Source organism: Oryctolagus cuniculus, chromosome 3 (genome assembly GCF_051225735.1).
Source record: "Oryctolagus cuniculus isolate XC-2025 breed Fujian yellow rabbit chromosome 3, ASM5122573v1, whole genome shotgun sequence".
Classification (NCBI taxonomy): Eukaryota; Metazoa; Chordata; class Mammalia; order Lagomorpha; family Leporidae; genus Oryctolagus; species Oryctolagus cuniculus.
In genome coordinates, this window is record NC_142869.1 from 167,913,363 (window position 1) to 167,933,894 (window position 20,532).

General features: G+C 56.2%; 1 protein-coding gene across 1 annotated transcript in view; it reads right to left on the minus strand.

Annotated features, from left to right (window-relative positions):
* Positions 1–20,532, minus strand: part of PLXNA4 (plexin A4) — a 426,904-nt gene that overhangs the window by 33,922 nt on the left and 372,450 nt on the right. Inside the window, exons 14-21 of the mRNA XM_051848990.3 lie at positions 16,160–16,277; positions 11,336–11,472; positions 10,165–10,329; positions 7,260–7,353; positions 6,725–6,964; positions 5,721–5,867; positions 4,943–5,177; positions 2,130–2,272 (exon numbers count right to left, since the gene is read on the minus strand). Coding sequence (XP_051704950.1) covers positions 2,130–2,272; positions 4,943–5,177; positions 5,721–5,867; positions 6,725–6,964; positions 7,260–7,353; positions 10,165–10,329; positions 11,336–11,472; positions 16,160–16,277 — 1,279 coding nt within the window. The remainder of the gene's footprint in view (positions 1–2,129; positions 2,273–4,942; positions 5,178–5,720; positions 5,868–6,724; positions 6,965–7,259; positions 7,354–10,164; positions 10,330–11,335; positions 11,473–16,159; positions 16,278–20,532) is intronic.

Here is a 20,532-nt window from a genome sequence, read left to right on the forward strand (position 1 = left end):
CAGGAAAGTCACAGGACAGACGGTTCCAAGCGAGGGATAGGCACCCCTGTGTGGGAGCAGTGTGGTGCGTGATCCAGGCTAGGAATGGTGTGGAAAACAGTGCGGCAGTACGCGCTTGTGTCCACCGGCAAAACCATGAGCGTGGCAGGTGGCTGACCTCAGCCTGCCCCCACCTATGCAGGCTGGCCTACAAGGGGCCCAGCTTCCACACGGCCTTAGAAAAATCCAGTGTAAAATTACAACCTTAGAAGAAATCTACTTAGACTTGGGATTTTGAACCAGGGAAAGAAGTAGAATTTCACACCCTTGCTCTCTTGAATTCTTACATAGATTGCCCTCCACTCCATCCACAGACGGGCATAAGGATGTCTTCAAACATGATTTCCCTTCCAAGCACTGCCAGTTCCACCCCAGTGCAGGCAGACACGCAGACATGTGCATATTCACTGTTTTCCGCATGCCCGGGACACAGCCTGCACACCCAATCTCTCTCTCTCTCTCTCTCTCTCTCACACACACACACACACACACACCATATCGTATCCCCTCCCAAGACTTTCTTTAACCAGGAACTGGCAGGACTTCCTAAGAACCCTGGTGTTTTGACGCAAATAAAGGTGAGGTTGGAGAGAAGAAGAAAGGAAGGGAAAAAAAAGAGGGAATGTGGGGAGAGGAGCAAAGCCGGGAGAAGAGACCCGAGTAGACAAGCGTCAGGCGACGCCTGGCATTTTTGTGGCATCCACGGTGCGTGCATGGATCCGTGCACACACGCATTCGTAGACAGAGAAGGTGCGTCACTGTCAGCGAGGACACACAGCCTCTGAAAGCGCCTGCGCTGTTTATCAGCCAGGAGTCAGGGGGCCTCCTCCAGGCAGCAAGGCCCAGGCCCTCACTACAGACAGACAGACAGACAGACAGACAGACACACACACACACACACACACACTGCGTTCAGCAGGTCAGGGTGAGGAAGATCCCTGTGAACTTGCGGTGTCTGATGGGAGGAGGCACAGCCGACCACATCCCCCTGGGGAGTCCTAGTCCGCATTCCCTGGGACATTGGTACCTGTAGGACCCCCAGCTCCTGAGCAGCGGGTCTGTTTCTATTTTATGGACCAGGTGAAGCGTGGGATTCATCGTACTTCCCACCGTGGCCTTGGTGCAGACTGTGAACCCATCCTAACGAGACTCCAAGCTGCAGGGCAGGCCGCTGACCTCATACCCAAAGGCCGGGGCGCAGGCTTGCTCTGGGGAATGAGGACTTTGGGGTCTAACTTCCTACACCCGGATCCTGGCTCCACCCCCAGCAGCTGGCGGGGCCCCAGACAATCCTTGAACCTCTCTGGCCCCACACTCTCGCCACCTGTGGAAGGAGTTGACCTACTTCAAGGGGTTCTTGGGAAGTTGAATGAATGAATGAACACTTGCAGAGCATTTAAAATTGCAGCAGGACACAAGCAGCAGTCGACTAAAAGTAATTATCCCTTCTGATGATGGTTTTGCCCTGGTTTCCTCATTTATATTTTCCACTTTTCTCTGGTTTTTATCTTTTTAAGCCATTCCAAAGCCCTTTCGGAACAAAGCATAATATGAATGTATGCATAAGCCAGCTACCACGCTAGACAGTACGTAGAATAAAGTGTTTGGGAGATGAGCTTCCTGCTGTAGGAAAGACAGCTACGTCTTAATCATTCCCACTGCCACCTCCCTTCCCTATGTCTCGCTCACCTCTCCAGCTAAGCACCAGGAGGTAAAATTCCTGGCACACTTACCAAGTGGCCACTATGTGTTAAAATCTCTCATACTGCAGCTTTTTACAGAAGGGTCCACGAATTCTCAGATTATGTCCCCGCTCTCTTCTCCCTGTGTATATGTATGGTTTCCCCCGGGAGAGAGTCCTCAGCTGCCATGGCGCTTGGGACACAAAGCCGCACTCACTTGTCTGTTCCCAGTGTCGCCGGCTGGGCCCCACCTCTTCCAGGGAAGGTGGCTTGTGCTGCAGGAGCCTGGGCAAAATTGCATCCCCTCCCCGACCTCAGCCCGCTCCCCTCTGGATGAGGGGCTGGGTGGCACGGTCGCCAACACTCTCACTCCCTGCTCTTCCATCAGCCAGGGGCACGGCGTCTCACCTCGAGGTCCCGGAGCACGGGGTGGTCGTCTATTCCCGGGAACAGCACCCTCATGGTATAGGTTCTGTAGTCCAGGAAGGGGATGCCGGCTCCATCCAGGTCACTGGTCAACTCGTGGATGTCCGTCTGCAGCTCGGCGAAAGCTGGAGTGAGGAGAAGACTGTGGGACGGCTGGATGAGGCTGCCCAGGGGTCACCCCCATCTCAGAACACTCACAGCCCTCACCACAGCACCAAGGAGACGTGAGCAAGGGGCCACCAGGAGTGACAGCGTGGCTGTGTAAGCAGCTGGGGTGAATGGCGTTAGCATGGGACAAAGTGTGGAGGGTGGGTGGCACTGTCCACAGATCTGTGCTGTGGCTGGGACCACGGACAGTTCTCTGGAAGCTGAAAGGCTTGGGTTTGCAAGAGATGCTGGGGAGTGACAGGGAACAAGGGAGAGTCTTCCTGAGGATTTCCCAGCACTGCCTTCTGATAAAGGAAGCCGATGGAAGGCCCTGTTCTGCCCCAAGCAGCTCCCTTGGGCCACCAGCCCTCCAAAGGGAATTCGGCTTTGCCCTTCCGACCTCAAGGTGACACCACTGACGGGAGATTATGATCTGCCTCTGGACTCTGTGGAGGCGGCTCAGGCCTCGTGATGGACAGTTTCAAGATCCTAGCTGGCCTCTGGGAAAGCCCCGTGCGCAGTGCAGCCTGGGATTGTTCCATAGCTCCGCCTATGCTGCTGCCGCACTCTGGCCTGGGCACATCCTCCTCTGGGAGCCACCCTCCACCGGGAGGTCCTCAGAGGCGGGGCGCCCAGCCCTCTCCTGCTCTGCCTGTCTCCCTGGTGCGTGCACTCATGCATACGTAACAAGTGCCACCCACACTGGCAAAGATTGGCCTGAGGATGTTGACTAGCCAATGCTTCTTGCTAGTGACGTGAATTCAAGAACAGGCAAAAGATAATCTGTGGGCTCAGAAGGGATTCGCAAGCCCGGCATGGCTGTAGGAACCTGGAAGTACCAGGCCAGCACCCACACCCACAGGGCTGTGATGACCACGTGAACAGGACACGGAGGCCCCAGGAGCTGTGAGCAGAAGCCAGCCCTGCACTTCCCAGCGGCCGCTGGAGCTCCACCCTGCAGGGCTGACTTTGACCTCTCTGCGCCAGGCCGGGCTCCTAGCCTTTGTGTGCAAGAGGTCAGAGGGGGACAGGAGCTGGGCACCAGGCGAGACCGGTACACCCTCCTGCTGCTCCAGTCACTCGGACACCAGGGTTCTTCTCGTGGAGTGTGACGCTGAAGGCAGAACACCAGTGTGCCGCGTGGAACGGACACTACTGTGAGTGTGCATGCGTGCGAATGGGGAGACAGCAGACCTTTGCAGCACACGCTGTCACCAAAAGCCCCCAAATACTGCACGTGTCCAGAAGGAGGACCACGAAGGGGTGTGTGTGTGTGTGTGTGTGTGTGGGAAACGTGGGAGTGTGTGTGTGAGCATGATGCACTTATCCGAGTGTGAGACTCTCAGTGAGTGTATGATGGCATGTGTGCGTGTCGGGCGTGAGAGTGTTGTGAGCACACCCATGTGTGAAGGTGTCAGGAAGTGTGTGGGTGTGAAAGGGCACACACTCACGCGTGTGCTTACGTGTTGAAAGCTCGGGCTGGGTGTCCTGCGACTGTGGGTATGGGAGGCATCCTGGCTAACGGTAAAGCCCTCTGGGCCATGGCCAGAAACCAGCTCTGGACACCCCAGAAAGAATGTCCATGCTAACCCTGCAGGGGCTTTGCTGTCCACTCCCTCTCCCGACCCAGGAAGCACAGCTCTGCCAGGGCCAGCAGCCACTCGGACCCTCGGGAGCTGGGCTCCTGTCTGGCTGCCGCAGCCTCCCTCCCTAGGAACCTCTGGAGGGGGCTCAGCGTCCCCCTGCCTGGGTGGGATCCTCCCAGTTGGGGTGCTCAGCTGGCTGGGAGGAGAAGGAGGGAGCTGGCTTTTTATCCATCTGCAGCTTTCCTTGAAGTCACCAAGAGCCTCCAACATTCAAAGGCTCGCGCCTGCCACACATAAAAGAGATTCTAATCACTACACCTAATTAGAGGGAAGAGTACATTGCGGAGAAAAAAATTAAGCAGCGTAAATATAATAAAAGGCAGTAATTAACAGTCCCACCAGGCGGAGGCTGTGTTGACAGCTGAAGGGTGCAGACAGGGGATGGAGAAGAGCTGCTGCCCCATCAGAAAGGGCCACGGCTTCCCGGGAGCCCAGGTACAGTGCGAGATTTACCCCAGGAGCCAGTGGACAGCCGGGCCCGGCTCCTCCCAGGGTGACCCAGGTGACGTCCTGCGGGTGACAAAAGCCGGCACCAGGCTGCCTCCGTGGGATCTCGCCTGATGGTGGTGTCTGCCATTTTTTAAATACAAGTTTTGAAATGCTCTTCCTTCAAAACCACCCACCAGCCCTACAGCCTGTCCTTCCGGCTAGAAGACCGGAGCTGAGGATGGCTTGCACGTGGCATGTGAACGTGCCCCACGGCTCCCCTCCAGGACAGCGTGGACCCCTGCTCAGCCAGGAAGCCAGGGCCAAAGGCTGATCCCGATCTGACACTTTGGGGAGCGGCTGAGAGGCCTTCACCTTGTCTGGTGCTGCCTAGGGTGTGGCCTGCAGGGGTGCGGGCTGGGCATGAGTCACAGGTCAAGGCCAGAGTGGAGGCCATGCAGGTACCATGTGGAGCCCGCAGCACCGCCCCCTGCTGCCCAGCCTGCTGGCTTGTGTGTGAGAGGCACACGCGCACACGCACATGCACATGGCTGTGAACACCCGGCCACTCGTTACCTTCCTTGCACTCCAAGGCCACGCGGGACTCCAGGTTGTCCATCTGCATCTGCAGCCGCTTCAGGGTGAGGTCGCTCTCGCGGGACTTGCGCTTGTAGGCGATAAGCACGGCCACGATGAAGATGATGAGCAGGCCGCCGGCCACGGCGATGCTGACGATGGCGGGCAGGCTGAGCGGGCTGTCGGGCACGATGTACACCATCCCTGGGGAGTACTCCATGCCTCCGACACGGGCCTGGGGTGACACGCAGGGCGAGAGGGAGCGGGCGGTGGGGGTGGGGCACAGCAGTCCAGGAGCAGTGGCATGCCAATCAGAGAACTGCTGGCCGAGGCGGGATGAGGAACAGATGCCAGGGAGGACCCTTGTCGCTGGGGGCCTGAGGAGGGGTCGGCCAGCAGAGGCCACCCTCTAGCTGGGACCTAGCATCGTTGTCTTCACAGGGGACCTAACAGGACTGGAGTGACATCAGTGATCGGTGCCCCAAGACCTAAGCCATCCCCACTGTCAGGATGGAGGACTGAGATGCAGGCCAGGCCAGCAGCAGCCGTCCCCTGGGAAGCCTTCTGGTCTACCAGATGCGCTGCTGCCCATGGCTTAATGCTGCTTGGCTTTGCCTTTCCTGTTGCACCAGCCAGTATGGAGGGAAGGTGCTACAGAAGAGAGACAGGCTTGGTACAGGAAGAAGGACCCGGGGTGTGGGGAGATTGGGGGTGGAGCTGTGCCTCTCACACCCTGCGCCTGCCTGCGCCACCCAGGACCCGGGTCGGCCAGCCTCACCATCACTTTGTGCCTGCCGGTGAGGTTGGGGGACTCGCAGAGCAGCTGCACGTCCGACACGGTCACGGTGCACGGCTTCTCCCCGACCAGCACGGTGTAGTTCAGCTTCACGTTGCCCCCGGCCACGGGCGGGATCAGATTCTTGCCCTGAGTGCACACAGGAAAGCCCTGGTCTCCAACCCAGAGTCAGGCCCACGGCTACTGGCTGGCTGCCACATCCGCCCCCTCCCTGCCCCAGAAGTCCCTCCTGCAGGAATGGGTCCCCAGCACCCTTGGCCCACGCTGTAGCTTGCCCCACCCCACTCCCTGCAACGTTCCTGTGTTGGGGGCTTGGTCCCCAGGGTGGCCAACTTAACCGGTGGCCTATGAGGGGTCAGTGCTGTCCCCTCCCCAGGGTCTGGCTTCCTGTCTGGCAGGTGCTTTTTCCCTCCCAAGCAGGCTGCTACCTTGAGATGCTGTAGCCAGGGGGCTCTTGTCAGAGCTGGTGCCGTGCTGTCTGGGCTGGCAGCCTTCAAAGCTGTGTGCTCTGTAAACCTCTTGGCTTCGTGAGTACCCGGGCTCAGGTATTCCGTGATAGTAACGGAAAATAGACCAAGAGCAGCGTGCACACTACCCTTCTCCCTTCTTCCTGGTAGGAAGCCGACCATCAAAGTCAAGTCTTTTCAGCTCGTCCCAAATGCAGACTCGGCGGCCTCTCCCCACCGAGCTGCAGGCAGTCACTACCAAACGCTCAGCGGAGTGAAAATTAATTTGCAACTCGCGCTCCAAGGAGAACCTGTGTGGTGGTTTGCCAGTGGCCGCACAGGCAGACACAGCGTGCGCCTCTGACCTCCCAGCTCCTGAGTTCTGAGGGCAGAAGCTTGGGAGTCCAGTGACCTGTGATGAATTTTCTCCCAGTGCAAACTCAGAGTATGTGTGTGTCACGTGCAGCCCAGTGCCTGCCAGGGATGCCGGTCAGGAGGCCTGGCAGGAGCCCTCCCCACACTCCCCACCCCGGTACTCACCTTCAAAATGATGGGCGTGCCAGGCTTAAGCTCCAGGATCCCAGAGGGCCCGAAGGCCTCAAACACGGGGTTGGGGTAGTAGGTGAAGTTGGTTCTGTTGAGGATGAGCAGGGACTGGACATTGTCCAAGATGAAACCAAACTCTTCCGGCCGCTCAGTGAGGTCCGACTGGTGGTCAGGGCCCAGGGTGAGGGCTGGAGCCTGGCATGTCATCTCAGTGGAATTCAGGACCTCACAGACCTGGGGGAGGAGCCGGAGGGGAGGGAGATGCTTTGGCTCTCTACGCCCTGTGTGCACACCCCGGGGCCCTGTCCACACGGCAAGGGGCCAGTGCAGGAGGCTCATGGATCAGACAGCTAGAGCTGCGTACTTGGGCACTCAAGGAGTGAGCTCTGTAGCTGGCACCTGCTCCAGCTTTGCCCGTGGTGAGGGTGGCAGTGACCAGGGGCCACAGGCATGGGTCATAGTGCATTCGGGGAGGCCTGCCTGAGCGAGGGGGCAGCCCCCCCACGAGGCCCGCCCACCCCTGACTCACATTGATGTGCTCCTTCCCGCCGTGCTTGGCACGGATCTGGGGGTTCTGGATGAGGTCCAGGTGAGTGCCCCAGACAGCGATGGGTGTGTTTCCACTGCCAAGAAGAAAGGAGGAGGTGTGTGAGTCATGGGGACAGAAAGCAGCGGTGCTGAACAGAGGGCACGGGGAAGCGAGCTGAGCTGTAGTAAGGACAATGATGACCAAGCATCATGGTCACGGTCATGGGAATGAGGACGGGAAGCCGCTGCATGACAATAAGGATGAGGTCTCCCACGCCAAGGGGAGGACAGTGAGGACCAGGACTCTTGTGTTCCGTGCTGAGCTCACAGTGTGGACACCTTGCGGAGATCCAGGGGACAACCCAGCACCTTGACCCTGGCAGGCCTGCTGACCTGGGCCAGCTGCTTCTCTGCTACCTCTGTTTCTCTCCCCGCCAGCCTCAGCCCTCATGGGTCTCAGAACTGGGTCCACATTAGCCTTGGCCTAGTGGGAGCCTCGCTCCAGATCGCCCCACCAGAGCCCCCCAGAACAGCCTACCCCCAGGTTTCCATACTGGAGACTTCCTCAGGCTGAGGTTCAGTTCAGGAGAGGCAGAGAGCCCGAGCTCTTGGGAACCTCCTCCAGGAGGGCAAATGTGAAATGCTCCAGGCTTCAGGCCTCCTGCCTGGGGTGGCACAGGACCACGGGTGGGAGGGCTCAGGACCCTCGTGCTGGCAGAGTTTTTTAAAGGAAGCTGAATGGCCCCGCCCTGTCCCATGGGCTGGGAGGCCAGTGCGGAGTTGGGGCAGTTCCTGGGCTGGACCCTTCTTAGGGGCTGCCCAGAGGAAAGCAAGGAATGATGGGATTCCCCAGCTACCTGGGCATCCTTGTGAAGAATCCTACTACCTGGAACAGGGCCCCGAGAGCTCATGGCTTCTCAGGCTGGTGGGTGAAGAACTCTGATGCCCGTACCCACATTCATCTCTACCCATCTATCCCTCTGCCCAATTTTATGCTCCCAGTTATTTCCCTCTCCCCCTCCACACACACACACACACACACACACACACACACACACACGTGCATGCAGGAAGGTTCCTGTGAAACCCAGAGCGGCTCCTCTGCCGGTGAGCTCCTGGTGTCCAGCTGTCTCCCCAGGCCTCCGACACACACGGCCAAGCAGCCGCCGCCACTGCTCCTTGGTGACCCAAGGGGCTTGTGAGCAGTGGGAAGTCACGCCACGTGCAGAGCCCACCCTGACTCCTATAACCTCTGTAGACATGATGGAGCTGGCTGGCAAACCCAGCGTGAGTCTCCAACCTCCCAGTTGACGTGAGTGAGTGTGGGGCACGGATGGCCACCGCGGGCCAGGAGGGAAGACACAGTGACACGAGGAAGAACTGAATGAGACCCTGCTCTGGATGGCTCAGACAGCTGCAGAGGAACGGGGTTGGGGGTGGGGTCTGCATCAGCCTCCTCATCTTACTGGGCCCTGGGGTCAAATCCTGGTATAGCTTTTCCGGGTCTACTTTCCCCTCCCTGCACCTCACGGTCTCCATCTGCTTTAAGACCATGGCTACAGCTTCTAGCCTCGAGCCACTGCTGAGAACAACCAGTGCTTAACAGGCAAAGCTGCCTTTCCTTTGGGCTTAAGGCAGGGGGTGGCCAACTCTTTCTGCAAAGGGCTAGAGAGTAAATATTTTAGGCTTTGAGGGCATATGGTCCCTGTCGCAGTTCCTCAGCTCTGCTGCTACAGTGAGGAAGCCGCTACAGACAATACAGATATGGATGAGCTTGGCCGAGTGCCAATAAAACTTTATTTACAAAAGCAGGTGCCAGGCCAGATTTGGCCCTGGCCAGGAGTCTTACAATTGTTCCCTTGGCTGCCCCCTGCCCCAGCCTGTGGAGACTGCTTCTTCGTGGTCTCCTCACTGGCTTCCCCTGGGTCCCAGGCACTGCAGAGCTGGCACAGAGGGGAAACAGGACTGGACAGGGGGTGAGGAAAGAGCTGGGCCAGGTGCTGTGCTGCCTGCCTGCATCTCACTTCTCAGCTGTTCTGTGCCCGAGTTGACAGATGAGGAAGCCTGGCCCCAGCAGGTGAGCTAATTTTTCAGGGCCCTTAAGCAGCGGCATTGGGCTGAGCCTGTTCCTCGCAAACCAGGCCCTGGTTGGGCTTCTCCAGGTGGCCCCTGATCTCCCCATGGCATCCCACGCACCCGCCAGGGCCTGCCATCTGCCTGCAGCTCCATCTCTGCCGCGAGCTGCTCCACCACATGGGCCCGGAGATCCCAGGCCAGAGAGTGGAGAGCCAGAGACCCAGGCAGTGTTTGCAACATGCCCAAGCTGACTGCCCGAGCCAGCCACATGACTGAAGGGCCCGGCTCCCTGCCCTGGTGGCTCCTGTCTTCTGGGACATGCACCCAGGGCCCTGGTGGTGAACACTGGGGAAGGAGCAAGGAGCAAGACCCAAGCTCTGCCCTTGAGCCGGCAGTGGGGGGAAGAAGGAGTACATATGGGCAAGCAGAGGGCACGCCATGACACAGGCTGGCAGAGGCTCCAGGGACACGTGCAGTCGGGACATGTGTCTTCCTCCCTAGTGGCCCTGACCACACCCATTCTCTCACCTCCATCAGCCTGAAAGCAGGCCCAGAGTTCCAGCCGATATACCCAGAAGTGAGATTAAGGAGAGTAGAACTGGCACCGTGGAGAGATGGGGACACAGTATAAGCCCTTGAGGTGGGGAAGTGGAGTGTCTGCCAGTCGGAACGTGGCCTCCCAGCCTGTTCGTGTGCCAAGCAAAGCCTTCCTATGGGAAGAGCCTGGAGCCGAAACTCCAGTTCCTCAGTCTCCAGCGCAGGGTCTCCTGGTCTCTGGAGAATGCAGGGGGGCAGGGACCCCGAGGTGTGGAGGTCGGGGCAGCGCCTACCTGACGATGCTCCACTCCGGCTCGATCCGCACGATGGTGGGGTCCTCCACGTACTGGAAGACCAGGTCCTGGCGGATCTTGGCCCTGTCCACTTGCACCGTCACCTTCATCGCCAGCACGTCCTCCGAGGAGGTGGTGTTGCAGACGATGGAGGAGGAAGACCGCCTGCAGGGGGCAAGGCAGAGCACTGGGCTCCCAGGGGCTGAGGAGGGTGGGGGTCTGGGGTCAGGGCCCTCCCACGCCCCCTCCCGGCACCCTCCCGGGCAACCACTGAGCCTCTGCAGGTGTACGGCTCCGGTGCCCATGGCAAGGATTCTCTGCTTTGCCACACTTGCGACAGGCACCCTTGGGCTGATCTTGGGACCACACAACGCTGCGTCCTGTGCAGTCTGGTGGGAATCCCTCCACCCTTGATAACCCATCAAATCCCTTATCCTCATCCGTGACAGCTGATCCCCCTGGTCTGTCTTCAGCAAGAACCCCCCTACCCTTGCCGTCTCCTCTGAGTGGTTTTCCATCCCCTGACCCTCTCTGCTCATCGGCCAGACACTCCTTGCTGGGTCTGTTGCATTCAGAATCGAGCTTGAGCTCTCTCCTCTGTTGCCACAGTCCTGAGTAGTCTTCCTCAGCACTAACACAGAGCCTGGCCTGGGCTGACTTCAGATCTGTCTCAGCTCTCGGCACACCTCCCTGGGGATGGGCTGTCTGGCCTGCTGAGGGGCAAACTGGCCGCAGCCCCGAGAGCCCTTGGCTGCGTGCACTTCCTGCCTTGCTGCTCCTACTGTCCTGGACTCCTGGCTCATGGAAGATGCACCCTCTAGGGTTGGGCCATGGGACAGGGGAGGGCAACAGGTTCCTAGTGCGCTCTCACCAGCTCTCAGCAGTGCCAACTGGCTCCCATGAGTGACCTGTAGCTGCAGATTCCTGGTTCTGTGGCACATCCTGGTGCTAAGGGGTCACCAGGGCTAGGTCGTGGCAGCAGCATGACCGGGCTTCTCCAGGAAAGGGGTGGGGGGGAGGCCGCAGGGCTCCTGGTAGAGCTCAAATCCTCCCTCAAAGAGCATGCACGCTTTCTTAGGGAGGAGGAAGCAGGCAGCCCCACTCCACTCTCTGTGACCCCTATGGCCTGCCCGGGGGACACATCTGCCAGAGCCAGCGTGCTGAGGGTTACCTGTGGAAGAGGCAGGGCTGGGTCCCAAACATCACCACGACGTTGCTGCCCGCATTCAGGTTGGTGCCCGTGATGGTCACCTGGGTGCCCCCCGACATGGGTCCCCTGCTGGGCTTCAGGTCTGAGAGAGTCAGCGTCTGTGTAGGAGAGGATGGGGCCTGAGCCGGCTGGGGCAGGGCGGAGGGAGCCTCTGGTGGCCCCTGCCCCGAGCTGCCTTCCGGGAGCTGTGCTGGGCACGGCGCCGTCCCCGAGCGCCGGCCGGGCAGCGTCTCTGGAGGAGGAACCTTGACCATGGCGGCTGCCTGCACGGATTCCCTCCGTGTCGGCTGTGCGACAGACACACAGCCTTGAACCTGCGATTCCAGCGCCCGGCCCCTGTACAGTGCGCGTTACTGCCTGCTTCACAGCAGAGAGTGGAGGATGGGAAGTACCTTGTCCAAGGTCAGCCAGCCAGAAAGTGGCCTGGCTCCAGAGTGGACTGCAGAGCCCGGCTTCTCAGCCACCCCACAGCCTGTCACTCTAGGGGAAGGAGACTTGTCCCCTCCGCAGGCCTCCCAGCTAGCTGTCCCCACCACCACCACCACCACCACCGCCAGGCTCCCAGGGGCTGGAGCAGCCAGAAGACGCAGACAGTCAGTGGTTTTCCAGGCCTGCCCTCAGCACCTGCCAGACTGGAGGAGAGACGTTGGCTGGGGATGGGGGCAGGGCAGAAACAGCCTGAGCCGGCTGGGGATTTGGGGTCGCAGTTTGTTCTTTCATTAGCATTTTAATGGAAAAACTTTCCTCCGTCCCAGGTGAGAAGCCCGTATCTGCATTTAAATGAAGATTTCTCTTGCCCTCCTAGGCAATCTCCCCCTTGAAGAATTCAGCACCCAGAGTCCTACCACTGGGCTCCCCGGAGCAGGCAGAGCACCCCCTCCAGTAGAGACCCCCAACTGGGGATGTCTCCAGGTGGGGTGGGGGAGGGGCAAAGGAAGGCCCACCGCCTGGCACAAGCCCAGCTCAGGTTGGAGGCACACAGGCTGGGGAGACGGATACAGCCATGAGCTCAGACTCTCTGGTCCCACACCATTGCCCATGGACCCTGGTCTCAACACCAGCATGGAGCTTCCAGCTTGCCTTACTCTGTGCCACGGAGAAGGGGCCCCGGTGCCCTCCCCAGGGAAGGATGGGCAGGTGTGTGTGTGTGTGTGTGTGTGCACATGCCTGTCTGTGCACAGTGCCTCTGAGTTGGGAGTGGCCAAGAGACCCCGTCCTAACTGGGAAGTTCTGAGAGCTGGGGGTGCCGAGGGTTCCTAGAGGGGCAGAGGCCAATGATCCCAGCAGGCTTTGCAGTGGCGTTGAGTGGAGGGGGAGCTATTCCTGGGGCGAGGAGAGGATGCGACGCAGACCTGTTTCAGAGTTGTGAGAAACTATTATGATTCCAGTCATGCTTCATAAATATTTCACGGTGGGTTTGCACGGGAAGTCGGGTTCTGCATTATTTGCCGCCTCTTGGCTCCGTGAATGGAGGATAGAGGGGAGGGGACAGCACTCCCTGTATGGAGAACTCCAGAGTCTCCTGGCTCTGGGCCTTGATGTCTGGATTGTGGGTGAAGAAACCCACAAGGCAGAGTCGGGCCGGATGTGTGGAGGGAAACCAGGGCAGACTGAAACCTTGCCCCCAACCTCAGCCCTGGGCAGGGGCTCCCAGCTGTCCCAGGGCCCCAGGGGTACCAATCAGGAAGACAACTAGAACTTTGCCACATTGGCAGCATGTGGGGGCTGGAGGAATGGGGTGGGGGTGGGGGCACTGTCCCTTCCCAGCTTCCGGATGGGATTCATGGGGACTTCTGCCCCCTTTTTCCCACCTGAAGCCCCTACCCCAACCCTCCTCACCCTCAGCCCGAGGAACTCCTTTGGGGGCACCTCTGTGGCTCAACCCTTAGATGCAAATCGGGGCCAGGAGCAGAGGCTGCAGCACCTCCTTGGAGGTTATCCCTCAAAGAGAACAGTGACACAGCCTGAGCCATGGGGACCACGGGGCCAGTGCCTAATTCCCGACCTGCCTCTGTCCCTCCATCCATCCCCACCTTTCCTGCATCCTGAGTTGCCCTGTAAGCCAGGAACAGCTGTCCACTGCCTAAGTTCCTCGTGGAAAATCAGAGTTTGTCCGCCTTGGACGCACGCTGCCTTCCTCGCTGGTTTCTTCCATAAAGCCTCCAAATAAAGCCTTAGAGGGACCTCCCCACCCTGCTCCAGGGGCCCAGCCGTCCTGAGCCGTCCCCTGAGGGCGGCCGCAACTTTCCCATGTCTACCACATGGGCTGTTTATAAGGATCGAAAGAGAGGACAGAGAGCAGAGGTAGGTGGCAGCCACTCAGTTGATGTGACTGCTCCTGCCTAGCGCTCCTGGGCCCAGGCTGGCTGGTAGAAATCACCCAGGGGTTTCTGGACCAAGCTAATACTGGTGTCCACCTGTGGAGTCTGATTTAATTACGTTGTGTGCAGGGGTCCAGGGCATTTTGTTTAAAGTTCCCCAGAAGAGTCTTTCTTTAAATTACTGTTTACAGGGCAGACAGAGAGAGAGAAACAGAGACACAGACAGAGGACTCCCGCTGGTTCACTTCCCAGATGCCCACAACAGGCTGAAACTGGAAGCCAGGAACTTGACCCAGGTTTCCCGGGAACTCAAGTACTTGGGTTCATCACCTACTGTCTTCCAAAGTGCACGTTAAATGGAAGCTGGAGGAAGTGGGTGCTGTGGTGCCGGGGGTTAAGTTGTCCGCATTGCATACTGGAGCGGCTGGGACTGAGCCCTGGCTACGCTGCACTTCTGATCCAGCTTCCTGCTAATGCACCTGCGAGGAAGCAGGTGATGGCTCAAGCACTTGGGCTCTTGCCACCTGCATGGGAAACCAGGATGGAGTTCCTGGCTCCTAGCTATGGCCTAGCTCATCCCTGGCTGTTGTAGGCATCTGGGGAGTGAAGCAGTGGAAAGTAGATCTCTCGATCTCTCTCTCGATCTCTCTCTCTCTCTCTCTTTTGGAAGTGGGGCTGATGTGCTGAAAATCCTGCTTCTGCATGGACTGCAAGAGGTCCAGGGCAAAGCCATGGGAAAGACTGAAGGAGGCCCTAGCGAGAGCAAAGGAGATGGGAAAAGTGGGGCGTCAGGACGTGGGGACGATCCACGACTGTATTTAGGGAGTGCTGGGCCACAGTTCAGGGAGATTCCAGGCTTGCGGAACAGGCTCAGGCAGACATGGGCAAGGAGCTGAGAGCCTGCATGGACCACGTGCTGGGGGCAGTAGGACACGTGGGCGGCTGTGGCTGTCACAGAGTTGAGAGCCCTGGCTGGCGGCACACAGCAGAGGCAGCTGGGCCCCGCGGCAGGCAGCAGGTCAATGAGGGAGGCCGTGCCAGTCCCTTCCACTCTGTCTTCAAGGTCACTGCCACAGACCACAGGAGGGAAAACGCTTTGGCAGGTGACTGGCCACGGAAGCCCGGAGCTGGCTCTGGCCAGGTAGCAGTTCCTCCCCATTCACCCCGGCTGCCGGGAAATTTCAGAGTCAGTGCCAGCAATACTTGGCCAGGGTGGTCTCTGTATTACAAGCTCTCCATCTTTCTGCCTCTCTCTGTATCTGTGTATTGCATCTACCCCTGCCTGCCTCTCTGCACGTCTTTATAATACACAGTATCCGTACATGCCTTATATGTGAGTGTACATGCGCTCATCACTATGGGCTTCATACATAGTCTGGGTTTTATCAGGAAGCTCCCCATGTCCTTTCAGAAGAAGGAGGGGTGTGAATCCTGAACACATACGTGGAGCTACACCTCTGTGAGTGGCCACCGCCTGTGTCCACAGGGTGGCCGGATTTCCAAGGGCAGAGCTGGGGTGAGGGGCTTCCACCACAAGCAAGTCTGTGTCCAAGTTCCTGTGTTGATGCTATCTCCCCTTGCAGACTGTGGGGTTCCCAGGGGAGAGGCTGCACTGGGTCCCTACTCACCGCCCCACAGCCAGGCCTGTCAAACTGTATTCTACAACTCAGCCCGGTGAAACCAGTATCCACCCAGTGATCTAGGGAGAGGTACTGAATGGCTGTGAGCTGAAGGGAGAAGGAAGAGGATATAGGGAGACAGGGGTGAGGCCGTGGGATGGATCTGGGTGGGGGGTGGGGGTGGGGGTGGGCATGATGGTGTGTGCGGAGATGGATGGGTGTGGGGGAGGAGATGAGGGGGTGGAGGATGGGTCCCAGAGGTCCCAGGATGGCGTGATGGTGAGCGGGGCAGGTGGTGGGCAGTGTGGGTGCTGGGCTGAGCTGGGTGTATGGGGGAGAGGCCAGGGGATTGCAGCAATGGTGGCAGTCACAGAAGTGGCAAAGGAAATGATACTACAGTGGATAAACATATTAATGTATGTCTCACAACACCATGGGGTGGATGCTATCATTAAACCCATTTTAGAAATGAAGAAATTGAGGCACCCAAAAAGTCAAGCAACTTGCCCAAGCTCAACCAGTTGGCAGGTGGCAGAGCTGGGGCCCAAATTCCAAGGGTTTTCATGGGAAGGTCCCACTCTCTCACGCTACCCACCACTTGGCGATGGGCCCGGGAGTGAAAGCCATGTACCTGTGGCTGCACAGCAAAGTCTGGATTTGGATCCAGGTCATCTAGACGTCAAAGACTGTGGCCTCTCACTACAGGACAGGACTCCATGAGCCTAGCGGGGCTGTCAAGGGGGTTCTTGCCCTGGGTTTGCCCCCACAGGCATACAAGGGCCCAACAGTCTGGATAAGGCTGCCACGGCCTGCGCCCAGCCCGGCTAGGGGTGGCTGGCACTCACCATGAAGTAGTAGAGCTGCGAGGAGCGGGCCATGAACTCAGGCCGACACACAGCCACGCAGATCTCCACGAAGCCTGCGTGCTGGCTGGGCTTCGCCTCTCCCATCTCACACACGATCCTGCAGGGACGAGAGGAGAGAAGGCTCCCAACTGTGACCCTGGGCCCCCGGGTCCCACCCAGGCCCCTTGCTCTGCGGCAGGACCTCAGGGATGGCAGGAAGTTGGGGCTGAGGGTTGCTCCCAGCTCCTCCATGCAGGGGTCCTCTTTGGTTCTCAGGAAATGAGGGGTCTCTTTTGAGGGGACCTAGGAGAGGATCTGAGTTTCTGGTTCCCTCACTCATGAACCGTGCACTGAGTTGTTATGTAGACTAAGAGAATGCTTCAGCCACACAGCTTGGGGAGCAGAGCTGGCAGAGCCCAGAGAGGTAGGGCGACCTACCCACAGGCACACAGCTAATAACACACAGAACCTGGGCTGACCTGAAGTTCTCAGGAGTTCCTTGCTCCTAAAGGCTTGGGCTGCCTTAGAGGAGTGCTCTCTGCTCCAGCCAGCCCAGCTCCAGGCTGGGTGAGGAGATATGTGTGTGTGTGCACATGCATGCATGCATACCTGTGCATTAAATGCAAAACTTCTTCAAACTCTTCGAAAGCAGTCAATCCATACAAAAGTGTCAAACAACAACAAAGGTGTGACAGTAAAGAGTGTCCCTGTCTTTACTCCTAACCACCCAAAAGTTGGAAATATGTGTGCATAAATATTTGCCTATTACTATCCATCCATCATCCATCCATCCATCCATCCATTCATCCACCCACTTCCTCATCACACAAATGAAGAAACCAAGGCATAGAAAAGTCAGGCAACCTGCCAAATGGATACATAGCTAGCTGTCTATTCCGTGGGATCTACATCTGAGGATTCAACCAACCATGGGTTGAAAACTTTTTTTTTTCAAATTGCTTTTGTACTGAATAGGCACCAATATTTTTTCCTGTCATCACTCTCAAGAAATATAGTATTAATAACTATTAACATAGAATTTACGTTGTATGGGCAATACAAGTAATCTAGAAGTGCTTTAAAGTGTATGGGGAGATGTGATTAGGTCAGAGTCTATACAAGTGCTATGCCATTTTATGTAAGGGTCTTGGGTGGCCTCAGATTTTGGGTATCCTGGGGAGGGAGATGGTCTGGACCCAATCTCCTATGGCTACTGACAACTGTGTATATATAATACACATATATAGATACACATATGCACACATATATACATGCATGAACACAAACATCAATGTTACACACACATACATACAATGCTATATAAGTACACATATGTGAAGAAACGTGTATGTCCTTTTCAATCTAAGAGTATCTATAATATGGCTGCTGCTCTAAATACACTTGTTTGGGGGCTGGTGCTGTGGTGCAGGAGGTTAATCCTCTGCCTGTGGTGCCGGCATCCCATATGGGTGCCGGTTCTAGTCCTAGCTGCCTCTCTTCCAATCCAGCTCTCTGCTGTGGCCTAGGAGAGCAGCGGAGATGGCCCGAGTCCTTGGGCCCCTGCACCCCCACAAGAAGACCCAGAGGAAGCTCCTGGCTCCTGGCTTCGGATTGGCTCAGCTCTGGCTGTTGCGGCCACTTGGGAGTGAATCAGCGGATGGAAGACCTCTCTCTCTCTGTCTCTACCTCTCACTGCCTGTAACTCTACCTCTTAAATAAATAAAAATATTTTTAAAAAAACAAAATACATACGCCTGTTTTTACCCATATACAGCATGGGTTTTCCTTCAGCCATCATGTCCATGGTTCCATTTTACTCGTCTTAACAACTTCACAGTATTTCCCGCCATGACCGCAGCCTCACTTACATAATCTTTTTCCTAGAGATGGACATTTAATTATCTTGCTTTTTCTCTGACTCCAAGTAATCCTGCAAAATGAGGCCACTTTGTACACATGTCCACAAGCAGTGTATATTCAGCAGAATAGACTTTGAAGGAGGGACCTTGCTGGGTCTGATGGTTTCTGTACCTAGCATTTGACAGGGAGACTCCGCGCTGTCCCAGACAAGGTAGCAATTTGCACTTCTATCCGTGGTCCACTCTTTTTGCCAATAGGAGATATTAACGAGCCTTTGAAAGTTCTTTCGGTACACTGGGGAAAAAGGCCTCATTTTAATTTAAATTCCCCCAGTTGCCGGTCAGTAGAGAAGTTGCGTGTTTTCCTGGGCTTTCTATCTCACACAGCCTTTCCTTGGACTTCTCGTACCCTGTTTTGCTGGCAGATTGTCTTCTTCAGAGGAACTTGTGGACTAATATCACATTCACTTCTGTCGGTTATAAATATTGCAATTATTTCCTGTCTGTCGCCTATCTTTCACCTTTGTTTCCAGGATCTTTTTGCCACACCAAAGTTCAAAGAGTTTCTGTGTAGTTAAATTGGTTGTTCTTTTACTTTATGGTTCCTAGGTTTTATGTTTGTCTTAGAAGAAACTTCTGAGTAAGATTTCCGCAAAAATATATACCTTTCTGCCCGGCTAACATAATGAATACATGCTCAGGGTAGAAATTAAGGAAAACATGGGAAAGTACTCGCTCATATGCCACCACCTCTAACTACACCACCTAGGAATAGCCATCGTCATTTTGGTGTGTGTTTTCAATCTTGCTTTTCTTTTGCAAAACTAATTAGAAGCAACATTCTCCCTGGTAACCTGTTTTCTCACTTAATAGACCCTGAGTGTATTCTGGGTACTTCTGTAACAGCAGACTTAAAGGTTGTGTTGTTTAATGTCCAAGGCACATAATGCTTATTTATTGAATTGTTATGTTCTCTATTTTTAGAAATACAAATTCTTTCTGAATTTTTACTATTACAAATAAGGCTTAAATAAGCATTCTTGCAAATAAATATTTGTGCAGGATGGTAACCAAAGGAATGTTCTGGAAGCGTGGTGGCCAGGATAGGGACGGTTAGCCCGGATCTGCCAACTGTCTTCCTGAGATTGGGTTCCAATGTGCCCTCCTTCCATGAATGAACGAAGCTGCACGAGTGAATTCCCAGGTCTCTCATCTGCACCAGGCAGTAACCTGGAAAAATCACTCCCCACGGTTTTAATTTGCATTTCATTGATTACTACTGATGGCAAACATTTTTTCCCCCATACGACTCTGGTTCTTTGAGTATCCTGGGAATTGTGCATCCATGCTCTTTGCTCATTTTGTGATATTTGCTTTTTATTTATAACAATTTATTTCTATTTAGATGCTAAGAAAAATCACATAGTAACTGCCAAGGGCACGGCTCTACTCCCAGCTTACACTTGCCTTTCTAGTTCGCTCGCTCCGATTTCTGATGCAGGGGCTTCCAATCCGCTAACCTCTCCCTTTGTAACTCCCCCTTTGCTGTTACCCCGAGAACAGCATCTTCTTCTTGAATTCCCGCCTGCATTTTCTTCTGATCCTTTCACGGTTTCACTTTTTACAATGAACTCTTTAATCCATCTGGAATTTACTTCGCCATAGAACGTGAAATAAGGATCTGATATTGTGCTTTTCCAGGGAGTTAATCAGCCCTATTTATTGAACTGCATTGCCCTTCCAAGCTGATTCGAAATGTCGCCTTTATCACATCCTGCATTTTTAGGTGTCAGGTGCTGCTGGGCGTCCTATCTGTTCCACTGACGTAAGGAGCACCAGAACACTTTGACCACATGGCTTTACAACCACACTTCTGATGTCAGGCTGTGTGGGTGTGGAGTGGGGCATTTTACAACTTCCCACATTCCCAATGCACCCGCAGCAGCCTACTCAGGATTTGGGGCGGGGGAAGGAGCCACAGAAAGGCCTTTTGCTCACCCTGCCATGATGGACCAGGGAAGTGAGTCCTATTGGTACTGGGGCACTGAGGTCTAAATCACCCGAGCTCCTAGGAGTGCTTGGGGGAGACCCTGACGGGAATCAGGAGGAACTGAGGATGGCGGCTCCTGGTGGGCCAGCATCACTAACTCCAGGCAAGGCCTAGCAAGCAGAAATGCAGACACACCTCCGGGAGGCCTTGCAGAGAGACAGCACCTCAGGTGCACAGGACGAGGAGCAGAGCTTTCCTAGGGCGGGGGCAGTCAAGGGGGCGTGGCATGTAGATTCTATTTTGCAGGTAAACAGGGCATCAGGTGTGATGGCTGGGTTGGAAAATGGTGTTTTCTTACTTAGAAGCCAATGCAGGGCCCCTGAGCCTCCTCTGCTGGGCAGGTTGGAGGCCAGGTCCCTCGCTGAATGACAGAGCCGGCAAAGTCTGCAGGTAGAAGACTACTCCAAGGCACCCAGTGGACCGACGGTGGGCGTGGCTTCCGTGTCAGCCTCCAGGGGCGTTGG